General features: G+C 44.0%; 1 protein-coding gene across 1 annotated transcript in view; it reads left to right on the top strand.

Moving 5' to 3' along the window:
- The window catches only part of LOC311065612 (fibroblast growth factor receptor-like 1), a 74,009-nt gene that overhangs the window by 47,448 nt on the left and 10,032 nt on the right, over window positions 1–16,529 (top strand). The window contains exons 4-5 of the mRNA XM_084086048.1: window positions 11,266–11,346; window positions 14,749–15,093. Of these exons, the coding sequence (XP_083942174.1) occupies window positions 11,266–11,346; window positions 14,749–15,093 (426 nt within the window). The remainder of the gene's footprint in view (window positions 1–11,265; window positions 11,347–14,748; window positions 15,094–16,529) is intronic.

Genomic DNA, 16,529 nt, shown 5'->3' with positions numbered 1-16,529 from the left:
GCCAAGGCTCCAGCCTGTTTGCTGGATTCCTACTCGTTCCACATCATATCCATTTTAGGTAAATCTCACATGTTCCCTGCTTGACCCCGGCCCTCCAATGAGGTGTGAACAATGATGTTAAACAGCTACAGTATTTGAACAGACGCACGCATGCATGCACACACACACACACACACACACACACACACACACACACACACACACACACACACACACACACACACACACACACGCTGTCTGCTCAAGGATAAATGCAGAAACACATGCATACCTTTTATGAATATATGGAGAGGAAGAGACAAAGAGATAAAGGTAAATGGATGGAAAGTAGAGGAAGGTTTTGTTTACTTCCGATACATATCCGAAATGAACTCAACCAGACTCTTGTGTCTGTCAAAACCACACACACTAACACACGCACGCACGTCCACATGGGGAATACCGAAAACCTGATCCAAAACTCTATGTTTTCAGAACTCATAAACTCCCATCGTTCTTTGACGTTTATGAGCGGTGGTGCGGAACTACTTATGCCTCATGGCTGTATGTTATTTCAGCCCTCTGTTGATACTTTATTCTGTGACACAGTCCATGTTCACTGCTGGATGGGCGGGCGGGCGGTGGTCCGGACGTTTGCTTTACTGTATGTATTTTCTCAGTGTTGGTTTTCGAACTGAACACAGACCCCCATCCGTGGAGTTTGGAGCCGACCGCAGTGGTAAATGGCCCGTGGCCTGCGCCGCATTGCGTTCTGAAAATATACACGGGTGAGAAGTGAGGGTATAAGAGTTTTGGGATCGTATGTCTGGGCTTATTAACGACCCATAAAAACGAGGCATGCTAATCACACGTTGTGTATTTGGATAATATCAGATGAAGATGGAACGGAGCAGCGAATGTGCCTAGTCAGCTTTTAGTGCTGCGTAGAGTAGATGCATTTTTCCTCCCTCCATGTCTTCCTCACTTGTTGGTTCCCCTCTTCCTTACTCCCTTGCTTACTTACTCTCTTCTCTCTTTTCTCCCTCCCTCACTTCCTTCAAGACAAACATTCAGAACGGGATGGGTTTAGATCGTTATAATGTGTGAGACTTAATCTCCTGCCAAATTCACTTTGCTGGGGTCTTGTAGAATGAGACTCAGACCTTGCACTTTTTAACTGCTCAAGCTCTGTATACTAAGTCATACGACACATAGCAAAAATGGCTAATCTTCTACAAGTTGATTGGCTGTTATTCTATTCTAAAGCTTCCAGGAATGGATACTGTCATGGGTCAAATGATAATATAAAGTAATAAGCTATAGTTCAGAACTTGCAAACATAGAAATGCAGCCGCCTCCAAGATTGATTAGTAAAGAGAATACAGTCCAATAGAAAATACAATACAGTTATACAGTACTTTTAGGACATTTGGGCAAGTTTCATACCTATAAAAGTTGCAACACTGTGGAACCTGGTGCTATTTTAAGCCCCTAGTGATTCAGTTATTTTATTTCTTTACTCCCTGGAAGGAAGTTTTATTGTTAAAGTAACATTAGCCAAATCTCTCCTTACTGGCTGTAATAATTAGTAGTTGTTGCCTGGCAACATGAACTGATTGGACATTCTATCAAGAAGCAATTTCGGGGCCATGCTGGTCTCAGTTACTCAGCGCAGTAAACTTCATGTTCATTTAAAAGATTTTGGGCGTCCAATTTTACACTATTTAGTTAAATTATCACTGAATATTTTACTGCTTGCTTACAGTACTTTACAGTACAACTACTGCAAAAAAAAAAAAAAAAATCAGGATAACATCTTACAAATCCATTGTTGAGGGACAGATGACAGGATATGAAAATGATAGGTAATTTGTACCATGATTACACCATGGTATCAAGAGAGGTAGCTTGACACACGCACAGACAGATGGACCAGCCAAGGCCAAATTGGATCTTACAGGCTTCTTAATCAAGTTTGACACAGAACAGACCTAGAGCAGCAATGTGGGAAAACACACACACACACACACACACACACACACACACACACACACACACACACACACACACACACACACACACACACACACACACACACACACACACACACACACACACACACACAGAGGTTTATATTACTACACTTGTGAGGACAAACTCTGATTTTGGGATGGCGATTTTATGAATAAGCCTAACCCTAAAGCCAAACATAGCAAATCTACAAGCTAACAACTTGTTGTTATTGTCCCCAGAATGTCTAGTACTCATGGGGACATTTTGCCAAGACATACACACACGCGCGCGTGTGTGCACGCGTTAGGACTCGTGAGTCCTAACATATGAGAGGAAAACGGCACTTCTGTTTCCGTTTGACTATGTATGACACATGATTATTTCCTACAAGTGACAGGCAAGGACGGCATGTGCGTGCGTGCATGTGCATGAGTCTGTGTGTGCGTGCCTGCGTGGAAGTGAAACCTGAAGTGGTGTGGGTCACTTTACACACACACACACACACACACACACACACACACACACACACACACACACACACACACACACACACACACACACACACACACAGGTGGCCACAATTAAAGAGCTGAGCCCCTTTATGGCAGGAGATCAAACCGCACTCTACTCAGCATCAGGAAACACAGAGTTGGAGTATGGAGTTGCACACATACTGTACACACGCACATATACTGCAGCTATACCAATTCTGTCATTCACACTAAATCCCACACACACACTCTCAGTCTTAGTCATATTATTCATATGATTCTCTTGCACAATGTACGCACACAGATGGACATAATCCCGAAGTGAAACGTGCATTGAAATGCACACAAACACACATATCCTCCTTAATGTTCCCTAATTCCCTTTCTACCTCTGTTGCTCTCTATCCCTGACACGTACACAGTGGAAAAAAAGAAAGCGTAAAAATTGGGTTCTGAGTGCTGCACACCTCACCCAAACATTGTTTTTGTTTAGTCTGTACGAACCTACTGTATGATCAGCACCAAAAGTGCTCCGTTTGACTGCACGGCAGAGAGTTTCGCACACACGCACACACACACACACACACACTGTTTTTTCTAAGTGTAGTTAACATACACAGCGTAGGAGGGAAGGCAGGTGTTTAAGGCTTAGATAAGCAATGAATGTACAACTTTGAATCCCAGCTGAAGAACACTGTTTTTTATTTTTTTCCTTTCCTAGAGGGCTCCACAGAACGGAACCTATACAAGCACTAAGCACTTGGGGTGGGCGGCAGGGTGGGCAGTGGTGTAGAAAAGCAATAAAAATGCTGATGGGAGAAATTCTTGTGCAACGCTTTTTGCTGCTGTTGGAGGTACTGTAGGGAATGTGGACAATGAAATAGAGAGAGACTGTGCTGACTCACAGCACAGTCTTTACCTAAGCTAACCAACTGATACAAAAACAGTTCTGTTTTTTTAGGTGCATAATAATATTATCATAAACAAGTGGTTCTCAAAGCGTGGTCCAGGGCCCTTGATTGGGTTCCAGGGCGTCCCCAGCTAAATCTTTGAACGTTTGTGAACGAAATGGCCCCATACAAGTCTGTAACTCTCAAGAGGGGGTCCGTGGTCTAATGCATACCAAAGTGGGGGTCCTTGTAATGAAAAAAGTTCAGAACCCCTGTTATAAACTCAAGAGGAAAGGTGAGAGAGATTAAGGGAGTGCTGTCAGCATTGGATCCTAGGTCAGCAGGCAGGAATTACCATCCTAACCACAGTCATACTAGGCGAACATTTGGCAAAAATAGCAGATCTACATGCTGACAGTGCATTGCATTGTGACTCGTTGAGCTTGTAGAATAGCTACTTAAAGAAAAGAGATATGTGTAGATTTAAAAATGGGGGGTCAACTAAACACAATGTTTCAGGGGTTAATTATGACACACAGGAATACCAACTCATTTTCTTGTCTTGTCTTTCTCTTTCTAATTGAATATTCTCTTGAAGGTTTGCTTTCATGTTTGGTCACAGTGTTGTGTGTTAAATGTTTGCTTGGATGCTATGTTGTTCACTGTCTTGAGTGAGTAATGAGGGCTTATTTGTTCAAATTCAATTCTCTCTCTCTTACTAGTCCACTAAAGACATGAGGAAGTTCTAAATCCCAGCCTCCCTGCTCTGTGGAACCAGGCATCACACACACACACGCACACACACACACACACACGCATACACGCACACGTATACACACGGGCATGCATGCACGCAAACAGACACACATAAACATCGCCTTAAACCTGCATTCATGCCAGAAACCCTGCCAGAGACCCAGGAACTCTGGGTAATCAACCCCATACCCTGATCAGTAATGCTGTGTGTGTGTGTGTGTGTGTGTGTGTGTGTGTGTGTGTGTGTGTGTGTGTGTGTGTGTGTGTGTGTGTGTGTGTGTGTGTGTGTGTGTGTGTGTGTGTGTGTGTGTGTGTGTGTGTGTGTGTGTGTGTGTGTGTGTGTGTGTGTGTGTGTGTGTGTGTGTGTGTGTGTTTGCTTGCATGCGTGCATGAGCTAGCCCACATGTGTGCAATACAAGTGCACACACACACATCTATAGCAAACAGGCTGAAAAGCTGGAAGCAATTGACAGTGAAGGGCTGAAGCATGTTCATCATATTTCAGAGAGCTCAGGCCTCACCGTGGCATATCGTGTAATCACATTTGTAAATACTATCGTAAAGTTCTGCTCATAAAAAGTATAAAGTTTGTTGTCTTGGCTGGAGCTGAGAGAGGGAAAATGTTTGGCGCCAAAATAGTCATCAGGTGTGTGTAAGTGTGTGTATTTGTGTGTGCCTGTTGGGGGGCTAATGAGATCAAATGTTATAGGAACATTTCAGAGGAAAAGATGTTTACCTTATGCAGGCCTTTTCATCTATAAACAGGCCATATACGTGCCGCTTTCTCTGTCTCTGTGTGTGTGTGTGTTAGAGTGATGGAGAAACGTGTGTCTAACTTCCCGTGTGTGTGTGTGTGTGTGTGTGTGTGTGTGTGTGTGTGTGTGTGTGTGTGTGTGTGTGTGTGTGTGTGTGTGTGTGTGTGTGTGTGTGTGTGTGTGTGTGTGTGTGTGTGTGTGTGTGTGTGTGTGTGTGTGTGTGTGACTTAATGAACTTGGAAAATGTCAATACCTCATACGGACGTCATCGGTCAGATCACTGCTAAACACACACACACACACACACACATGCTCACACTCAAAAGACACTCACGGACACGCATATTCCCATACAGACATACTACAGTATACTTGTAATACACACACACACACACACACACACACACACACACACACACACACACACACACACACACACACACACACACACAAATACATATGTGTACTACATGCTTACACTCAAAGACCACACAACACACATCCTCATGCACACACATGCCGATCAGCCCCTTCACATACTCCTACAGTACATTGTCTCACACACACACACACACACACACACACACACACACACACACACACACACACACACACACACAGAGAGAGAGAGAGAACCTCCATGCACAGACACACTCTCTCTGACAGGTAGTTAATCTGTCATGTGAGTCAGTGTTGTAGTTGTGAGGCTGCAGCAGTTAACTGCAGTGTAGTAATGTCTGTTCCACAGCCACAGCCAATAAATCTCTCTGTGCTGCTAGCTCTTTGACTCAACCAATTAACATCTCTCCCCCTCTCTCTCTTTCTCTGTTAGCATCTCTCTCTTTCTCTTTCTGTTAGCATCTCTCTCTCTCTCTCTCTCTCTCTCTCTCTCTCTCTCTCTCTCTCTCTCTCTCTCTCTCTCTCTCTCTCTCTCTCTCTCTCTCTCTCTCTCTCTCTCTCTCTCTGTGTGTTAGCTTATCTCTCTTTCTCACTGTGAGCATCTCTCTCTTTTTCCCTTAGCATACCTCTCTTTGTTAGCATCCCTCTCTCTCTTTATCTGAGCATATCTCTCTTTTTTAGCATCTCTCTCTCTGTGTGAGCATCTCTCTCTCTCTCTGGTTCTCCTCTCTCCTCCTCTCACTTTCTCCTTGCCCCCCCCTCTCTCTCTCTCTCTCTCTCTCTCTCTCTCTCTCTCTCTCTCTCTCTCTCTCTCTCTCTCTCTCTCTCTCTCTCTCTCTCTCTCTCAGCTGTTAATAGAGAAGTGTGTAGCAGCCTAGTTCTAATGATTTCCATAAGGCTACACAGTCTCCCCACAGCCTGGACTGTAAATCTCCATGACAAGGGTGTGTGTGTGTGTGTGTGTGTGTGTGTGTGTGTGTGTGTGTGTGTGTGTGTGTGTGTGTGTGTGTGTAGACAGACACACACACACACACACACACACACACACACACACACACACACACACACACACACACACACACACACACACACACACACACACTCACAGAAATAACATTGTTTCTCAGGTTTCCGCTCTCTTGTTTCATGTTTCATGTGAATATGACAACATAAAACATTTTCCACATAAAGATGGCGATTTTCAGTGTGAGAAATAATTAGAATTGACTTTCTCTATAACTGCTGGCATACAAGATATGAAAAAGTTAACTTAAACTTTGAAAAAGGACCAAACTGGAGATGCCAACAGCTTACACTCAAGACGTACGCCGACATTTCAATCTGACCCAGGATCTGTCAATCACTGTCTTCCCGCCGTCTTTCTGTACAAAGAAGCCCAAAGGCCACAAAATAAGTATTGTAGATCCAAGGCCATCACTAACATCAGGAGGCCTCCGGTGGTTTATGTACAATAACCAGCTCCTAATTACGCATTGTGTAATGTGGCAGGCTGCGGCCCAGCAAATCCTTACAAATTCCTAAAATGATTGTGGCTGGAGAGAATTATATTCTTTGTTTGGATCTTGGAGGTCAGAGTGGGGAACAAATCTGGTGTTAGGGGCTTTGTGGTTTGTGTGTGCGCGTGTTCGTGTGAGAGAGAGAGAGAGGGCAAGGATTTAACCATAGTAGCTTATATGGAACCATAGTAACACACGCGCACATCATGGTCCCTCTCCACTCTCCGTACATGCTTACACGCAATATCGTTCTTTTCTATATCTCTCTCTGTTTGTCTCTCGCTCTCTCTTGCCCACACACACAAACCACTCTGTGGTATTAGTTCTATATAATCTCTGGTGTGATATATAGACGGGCAACAATGTGCTTCAGTACAACTGTGGTTTACTTATTTCCACAGTGTCTCCTGCACCACTGACCGATGGGGATTTAATGACAGTGTGCGTTGCAGTGGGGGGTCAGTGCTTGACAGCTATGAAACCAGCGTGCTCCTCGCAAAAGCGGGTCACTCACAAGTGATGTTGACAGGATCATGTGCAAAAATCTGCTTCCATAGTGATGTCCACAGTCATTGTCCCAGTAGAGAACTGCTGTTTTAATGCCAGGTTTTAATAATGTCAGTCATTCTTTTGGATGTTTTTTATCTGCCAAAGCCGTGCATTTAAGTCCAAGTCTTTTTTTTCATATGTTTTTGCATGTAATTAAGTTGAAAGTTGAAATCACATTCTTTTGTCTTTATGTAATTTTGTTTTTTGCTGAAGCAATCACGCTATCAAGCTAATATTATCCTACCAGGAGCTCACCTTGGGGTTAAAAAATGCATTTACTGTGTTTATTTGATGCAAATTGACTGATTAATCAAAACCACAAACTATGCACGATATTTACTGTTTTGGAGGGGATGAAAATCTTGCCAATGCAAAACTTCTGGCAGACAATTTACTCTTTTAATAGCCCACTCTATTAATATCATTTTGCTATGTATTTGAAATAATTTTACCTAGGTTAAAACACACAATAGGTCTATTATGCAAACTGTCGTTAAAATATTCTACTGGGTAGAGCTGAAAGAAACCTTTGGTTATACATTCATGTTAGCTTCTGTTAGTCTGAATAATGAAGTGAAAAATACATTCGGGGTGAATTGTCAGGCTAGCGTTTCTCTCATAAAAGCTTAGGCAGTGGTTGGGGTCTCAGCGTTGGTCAGTGTTAACTGAAGCCTGATTTATACTTAGTTGCACACTGGTGTTGCATGCCATGAATAGCAGATATACAAGCTCACAACGCATCACGAATGTGACGCGTTGTGAGCTCGTAGATCTGCTATTTACTGAGCACGACACCGGCACGCAACCAAGTATAACTGACAATGGATCTAACAGTGGTTCCACAGAGTGTGATGGTGTGTCAGTCTCCCTGGCAACTCCTCACATTCAGTTTCACAACAAAACCTTACACTCTGATAGTTAAATCAACACTGCTGTGCTGTACAGTACAGTACTTGTGTTAACATGACGTAACATGACATAACATTGCCAGCCACATTGTCATGTCTTTTCTCTATATCACTGTGCCCCTATATCTCTCTCGCTCTCTCTCTCTCTCTCTCTCTCTCTCTCTCTCTCTCTCTCTCTCTCTCTCTCTCTCTCTCCCCCCCCCCTCTCTTTCCTTTTCTTTCCTTTGGTTTCTCCCTAAAAGCAAGTTGAATCCAAAGTACTCCATATTAGAAGCTATTTGAAGAGTCATTTGCCAGTGTAGCCCCTTTCTCTGCCCCCACCCCACATACACACACAGGTTGTGTCCACATATCCAATGTCTCTATATTAAAACCTGGAAGGACATGACCCTTTAGGAAAACACAGGCCCCAGAACACACACACACACACATAGTCATACTTCTTGCACGATTGACACTTTCTCGCTGCAGACCTGAAAGTAAATACAAAGGATGGTTATGCTAACACGCACGCACGCACGCACGCACGCACGAGCGCAAGGCCAGTAAGTGTGAGAACTGTATCATGCTGTCATACCACTTCCCTCCTGAAGATGGAGAGAGGGAGAAAGGAACCTGTACAAAGGTCAGAAAAAAAGAGAGAATGCTAGAGAATTGGAAGAAAAAGACAGGAGGAAAGAGACAAAATTATGAAAGAGAATAAGGGTATGTTCAGCACAGATCCATAATGCTACTGGATATGATAGCCAATGGTTTAAACTTGAGACCTTGACATAACTGGTTACTGTGCCTCTTCTAAGGTAGTGATATTCAGCCTTTTTTATTTTAAGGACCTTCAATTTGTATGCATTAGGCCACAGACCCCATTTGATACAGTTATGTATAATGTACAGATGGAAACAAATGAACCTCATGGACCTCTGGGGGTCCCCAGACCCCCACCTCTGGTTAGAGGAAGTTGTTATACCAAACTCTACAGACACTAAGCGCCTGCATTGAAACATGTCTCGCACCATCCCCTCACGTGGCACGTGTGCCCGCTTTGTTCCTGTAGTGTGTCCGCATGCGCTGTGATACCCATTGCCACCAACACGAATCCACGTACGTGCATTGTGCTCGGCCATTGAAAATGACTGAATGAAGTCCCCAGATGTAATTATAGGGGAAGGGGGTGAGGTGGGTGGGTTTGCCAGTAAACGTATTGGCTCGGTGCAGTGCACGAGGGGTTGGGGCTCGGGATGGGGGGGGGGGGGGGGGGGTAGGGTTGTGTGGTTGTGAGTGTAGAGTGCTAAACCGTGTTCTGCTTTGGGATCAAAGCCCCGTGCCGCTCCAACTTCAAACACCGTGCCCTCTCTCAGAACATACCGCGCATGTGGTAGGAGGTAGGAAAGGAGTGAGGCTGGGAAGGGAAGGGAAGAGGAAAAGTGTGTGGGGTAACCTGAATACCAGTACCTCAAGTTACCACTTAATCACATAACCCTGGAATACACGTATGCTTGTGTGTGTGGTGTGTGTGTGTGTGTGTGTGTGCGTGCTTGATTCACTCACACATGAATAGATACACCCACGCACGCATACGTATGTGTGCGTGTGATTACGTGCACATCAACACATCCGTACACGGCCCCACCCCCGCGCACACTCCACAAATGCTTGCCCCTTAGCCTGCACACGCATGCACATAATCACACATGCACTGGGTTTGCACCAAGCACTCGGCCAATTTGCTATTAATACCAGCCTCCAGGATGCAGTTTATACCTTGCATTTGCATTTCAAATATTTCTTTTATTTCGTGGTCCAAATAGTGATGTTATAAAAGCCCTTGGCTCTGAATTAAACGCATAGTGCATGCAGGTGGTCCTCTGACACACAAACAATTAAGCACACACACACGCTCACAATTTTTCATGTACATGCACACACATGCATATACATTCACGTGCACATCAAACGTCTGAATTAAATTAACACATAGGATTTTATTGTGACACACACACGCGCATGCAGCACAAGGCTGGCAGGTGGTCTCATGCTGTGTGGTTAACAGGCTTTCTCCTTCTACCCAGCATCAGGTTCTGATTGAGAAACTGGAGTTCAAACCAAATTCTCTCTCACCCCCATCTCTGTCTCTCTTTCTTTCTCTCCCACCCTCCCTCCCTCTCTCTCTTCCACCCTCCCTCCCTCTCTCCCTCTACCTCACTGTCTCTCTCTTGTTAATTCCCTCTGAACAAGGTGTGTCCTGCATTTTGACCTCATAATGCCTACAGAGACATTGGTTCCGCCCTGAGGAGGTTGGTTCCTTGAATGAAGCTCTAGTCATCTAACCGTTTTGGATGGCCATGGTTATCAGCCAGGGTTCGTGTGATGTTCAATAGGTAGAAGAGAGCTGGTTGGCGTAGTGCTGAAACCCGTCCACCATTTGTAACCTCTCTAATTAGCAGGAGCACGTATTGTGCAAAGAGATGTACCGTAATGGTGATGTCATGGGTTCAATTCTGCCTTGTGGGGCTGCAGCTATTGTTTTCTTAGTGATCATTCTATTGATTACTTTTTTGATCAATCAAATAATTGAGACTTGCACAACAAAAGAAGTACAACTTTATTAGGAAAAAAAACACTAAGAAAAGGCTAAGACTATGGAATAAATTCCAAAAAAAAAGTGGAATGAGAAGAAAGGGGGGGTGTGGGGTTAGCTGGGGAAAGCCATAATGAAGATGTGGGTTTTGAGAGCAGTTTTGAAGGTTTGGAGGGTGGGGGCTTCTCTGAGAGTATTGGGGAGTGCATTCCACAGGGTTGGGGCAGCAAAAGCTCTATCGCCCCAGGTACGATAGAGTACTTGGTCCTGGGAACCTCAAGGAGGTTGTTTGTTCCTTTTGGTCCTCTTCTCCAAGAAAATCTAAAATGCCGTAACAAAAAAAAAACCTTAACACTTCAGATTGTGAGGTGACCTGTTCATTATTTGTGGGGTCATTAATGAGTGTTTTTGTCTGTTCTGTGCTCCACAGATGACTCCAGTTCAGGGAGAGACGCAGCAGGGCCCAGTGATGGAGGGTCTGAACACACTCCCGAGTTAGCTGGGAAGCTGGGTGAGAGTTATTTCTTTCGTCTCATTATTACACACATTATATCACGTGAAAGTGGGGGGAAGTTGACCCGCTGGCATTTGTAAATAAATGGTACAGTTAGCAAAACAGTTACTGTAAGATACATAATTCTGTTCTTGCACATGATGCAACGCTTGTAGATTTGCTATTTTCACTATTATGTATATATATATATATAATATTATTTTTTTACTTTCTCAAAAACCTTTTTAGAGGGGGAAACTGGACATTTTAACACAATGAGTGACAAAAACGTAATATTACATTTTTGCAAATACACCCGTGGAGTGCCATAAACTGATGGATCTTGAGAAAAAGGTCCAGTCTCCATATTCTTTTTTGTGGTCAAAACAAGCCATTTTCGACGGGCGATCTCTCTGCAATGGCGGATCGCGGTAGAAATGTTATTGTTCCAGTCGTTAGACGGGACCCTTGGCCATCGCCCAGAAACCTTTTGTTGTCATCCGGGTCCTCGTTGTGGCTTCTGCAGCTCTAAAAAGATTGCCAATAAACGGTAAAAAACGCTGGCACTGGCTGTACCCTGTTTTAAAAAACCTCTGGCACTCAATGTGTTAATACAGCAATTTATTGATTTTAAAAACAATGTGAATTGTAATTTGTACTTTTGAATACTTAACTATTTTTTAAAGTATGTATTTTTATATACGTTTTTGAAAGCAAGTACTCCAGTACTTTAACTCAAGTACAGATTTGTCAGAGTAACTTTCACTTTTAGTAGAGTAATATTTCATGAGGAGTGTCTATACTTTGACTCAAGTATTTGGCTTGAGTACTTTGTCCACCACTGGTGTTCAGTAGGTAGGTCAGAAGTATTTTTACACTGTAAAGTGTTGGGGTAAAGTGGCCCCACTGAGCCCCCTCACAGCCCTGCCCCCTTTGGCTCTCTCTCTCTCTCTCTCTCTCTCTCTCTCTCTCTCTCTCTCTCTCTCTCTCCCCCTCCTCTCTCTCTCCCCTCCAACAATTGGGTACACTCTTTCTTTTTCTAGTCTCCCTGTGGTCTCCACTGCCCCTTGACCTCTCACGCACATGTTTTTATCTTTACCAGTTATCTCTCTATCTATGTCTCTGTTTCTAAGTATGTTTCTATCTATATACAGTATCTGTCTGTCTATCTCTACAGTATATACAATATACGTATGTCTCTGTCTGTCCGTCCGTCCATCCGTCTAGCTATGATCATTGGATCCCTAGTCTTTATTACATTTTCTTTGCTTTCTCTCTCTCTGTCTCTCTCTCCATCTGTCTCTCTGTTGCTCTCTCCCCTTTCTTCCTGATCACCTCGCTCCTTCAACGCCCCCTCCTCCTCTATTAACTCTGTCTGGTCACAGTTCAGCTACAGTGCAGCAGCCTTTTTTGCAGGAACGAGGCGGCGGCAAGACTTTTAATCCTTTTGGGGTATGTTTGTTTTGTCAGCCGGCCCAGCCATCGGCCCTCGGTTCGGCCGGGTGGGAGTTATATTCCGCTGAGCAATGCTGCCACATTCGAAATACCTCCGGATCTAAAGTGTGCAACCCTGTCACATTACTCTTCCCCCTGTTTGTTTACCCGGAGCTGGAATAATAGCCGTATCCTAAGACACACTGTATAGTTTCAGCGTGATTTATTGCCCCGGCTGATGGATATCTGCTGCGGCGGGAACATTGGGGATATAAAAACCAAGCACTCCTCCCTGCGGACTGGGCTCCTTTACTCTTTGATCTGTTATTCGTTTTTTACTTAGGAGGGATGTGGCTGCATTAACGGATCTATAAGGTTATGTGTCCGTCTACTGTGTGTCAGTCAGTAGTTCTCTACTCCCAATTCTGTGTGTGTGTGTGTGTGTGTGTGTGTGTGTGTGTGTGTGTGTGTGTGTGTGTGTGTGTGTGTGTGTGTGTGTGTGTGTGTGTGTGTGTGTGTGTGTGTGTGTGTGTGTGTGTGTGTGTGTGGGGGGGGGGGGGGGGGGGGTTTCCAGCTAAATGATTGCTAGCTAGGAACCAGATGGACCCTTGAGTCCATTTGGTACAATTTGTACGCTCTCAGAGTTAGTGGGGTCCATGGCCCTAATACATTGCAAACTGGGGGTCCTTGAAATGTAAAAGTTTGAGGACCACTGTTCTACAATACGATGTTGTAGTTGACTGAAATCACCGGGTGTCTCAAGTCTCACTTATTTAGTCCCCTAAATTTACAGCTACAGTGAAAACTAGCAGTAATCTTGTTCCCCAGGGCTGGAAGTTGAGTGCATGGTTTATGTTATTCATTGTATGATGTTATGTTAAATCATTGCTTGGGATTAATGGACCATAGTGAAGGAGAGGGTGAATGAATGTGCAGGTCGTAGATTATGATTTTAGACCTTCTGATAAGTTTCCTGGCTGTGTTAATGGATGTGTATGTGTACATGGATATACTGGGTTGTAAGCAACTGGCTGGCTTTTGTTGTGGAAGAACAGACAAGATTCACAACAAACTAAAAGAGAGCTACAGCTGGGCTGATAGAAAAACGTCAAATTTGTTGCCAGGCCGGTAGTTGTTAGTTTTGGCTGATATTACTCAATAGCAACACAATTTACAGTCCGGGAAGACACGCTGGAGGTTTAGACCCACACAGACCTCCTTCCATGTCAGAACCTTTCCAGATATTATGGCTCTGATGGCCCCTACTGTCCAGTAAAGGTGTCAGAATCTCGTGATGATTCCCCGACGTTTTCAAATCTGTTCTCCTTCTGCCGCACTGGAAGGCAGAACACTGCTTGTAAATATAAAACCTCCCTGTAACTGATTTATTCCTCTTTACTACTTCTCTCTTTTTCCCTCTCGCTCGCTTTCCTTTTTCTCCATCTGCTGTGCGGCCCGGGGTTACACCACTCCTCAGTGAAATACGCTTCTCTCTTTTTATCCTTGTATGGGAGAGACAGAGTGAATGTTGTGGCAAACTCACTCCGTGGTGAAATATGCCAAGCAGGATGTTATGTTTTTTTCCCTGTTGCATTTAATTTTTTACCTCCCTGATTGGCTGTTTTTAAACAGCCGATCTTCAAGCTGACATTGCATCACATCACCAAGAATTGTGAGCTTGTAGATCTCTAAATTAAAAGAGTTTGAAGATTTACACCTATAATGTCATGCCTAATATTGGGAGCCCAGGGAGAGTGGTTAAACATTTAGAGGTTACATTCATACATGCATTCATGCAGCAAGCTAGAACAGCAACATTCTGGAGCATTTGTGTGCTAGTGCCTTGCTCAAGGACACCCTAGCAGTAGTGCTTGGACATTGGTCTCACTACAACCCTAGATGACCGCTAATAACTAACCTGCAGTATGTCATTTATCTCCTCTCTCTCTCTCTCTCTCTCTTTCTCTCTCTCTCTCCGGCCTACAGTGCGTCCGCGGTTCACCCAGCCGGCCAAGATGAGGAAGCGCGTCATCGCGCGCCCCGTGGGGAGCTCCGTGCGGCTGAAGTGCACGGCGAGCGGCAACCCGCGGCCCGACATCGTCTGGCTGAAGGACAGCCGCCCGCTGGAGGGGGAGGAAGGAGGCGCGACTGGAGGAGGAGGAGGCGGTGGTGGTTTGGAGAGAGGAGCTGGAGGAGAAGGAGAAGGGCAGAAGAAGAAGAAATGGACGCTGAGTCTAAAGAACCTGACGCCAGAGCACAGCGGGAAGTACACCTGCCACGTGTCCAACAGAGCGGGCGAGATCAACGCCACCTACAAGGTGGAAGTCATACGTGAGTTGGACTCGAGAATCGTTCACTGTCGGTCACGTTGTTATTGCTTTGTATCATTCTTTATTATCCTTATTTGGAAATGTGACAAGCAAAAAGTTCCCTCTATTGTGTAGCATGTCGATACAATACATTGGTGTGAGTCGGAAAAACAAGTGGTCTTTAGCCTTTGACAAAAGACATGACCCAAAACTTTCGTCAAAATAGAAGATCTACAAGCTCACAACACGTCACTACGCGGCACGTTGTGAGTTTGGGCTTTGGTGTGGATTTAACAAAAACAAAGCGGACCAGGTACAAAGGCAACACAGGTCCAGTTTACTAAGTATAGAGTGTTTAAGTAATTAAGTGTTATTATTTTTTTAGATCAGATATTGGGCCTCATTCACAAAGTGTGTGTATGCGCAGATTTTATACTTAAGGGCATACAGTATACGACAGTTTCCACAAGCATAGTCTGATTCATCATTATTCTTTGTACGTGAATTGCTCCTTTAAGTTACACACAAACTCACGTATGCTCAGAGGCACTCGTACGTGGCAGAATTCTTTGTGTGGCTGTTATTAGAAGGCCTTATTCTTCATGCAAAGTCAATTGCAACAGTGTGAAACCTAAATAAAAAGTCTTATGTGCACATTTGTCAAAACAGAAAACAAAAGATAAAATATATCTGTTTAACTTATTTTTGAAGAAAAGGATAACTGAGGCAAATTCATATCGATTTTTTTATATTTTTCAGTTGATGCATTTAGAGCTTAGCTGCATGTTTCTGTAAGTGTGAACATCATTTGGCTAATGAATTACAAATAATTAATCTTTAAAAGCAATTCTGAAACTGGTTGATCACATGAACGCTACACAATAGACTACAAGTCTTACCATCTGATGAAGCAGCCTGGATGAAATCTGTGTCCATTATTCGATGTACAGTAGGATAATGGACATGTACAGTAGGTACCCCACTTCTCAAAGTGGGGTCCGGGGACCCCCAGGGGTCCTTGAGGGAGTTCCAGGGGGTACCCAGCTAAATGATGGATAGTTAGGAACCAAATGGACCCTTATGGGTTTACAATATAAATTGGGGTCCCAGAGATAGAAATGACATTACATGGGGGTCCATAGCCTAATGCATGTCAAACTGGGGGTCCTTGAAATTAAAATGGTTGAGAATCACTGCTAGAGCTGTAAAATTCTTCTCTTATGGGGGGTCCCTGGCATATCTTTTCAAATGGGGGTCCGCGGGCTAATAAGTGTCAATTTGGGGGTCCTTCACATGAAAAGGTTTGAGAACCACTGCAATAGGATATCGTCGCTGTCGGTTGGAATAGGAAACCTTGTATGTCCAATTTAAAACTGTTCCTTTTTTCTCCTATTATTATTTTAGAAACTTTTTTAATAGTGAAAATAGCCGATCTACAAGCTCACTATGCCAATGCGA

The sequence above is a fragment of the Gymnoscopelus microlampas genome (assembly GCF_963454915.1).
Source record: "Gymnoscopelus microlampas genome assembly, chromosome: 18".
Classification (NCBI taxonomy): domain Eukaryota; kingdom Metazoa; phylum Chordata; class Actinopteri; order Myctophiformes; family Myctophidae; genus Gymnoscopelus; species Gymnoscopelus microlampas.
This window is presented reverse-complemented; position numbering and strand designations above follow the sequence as displayed.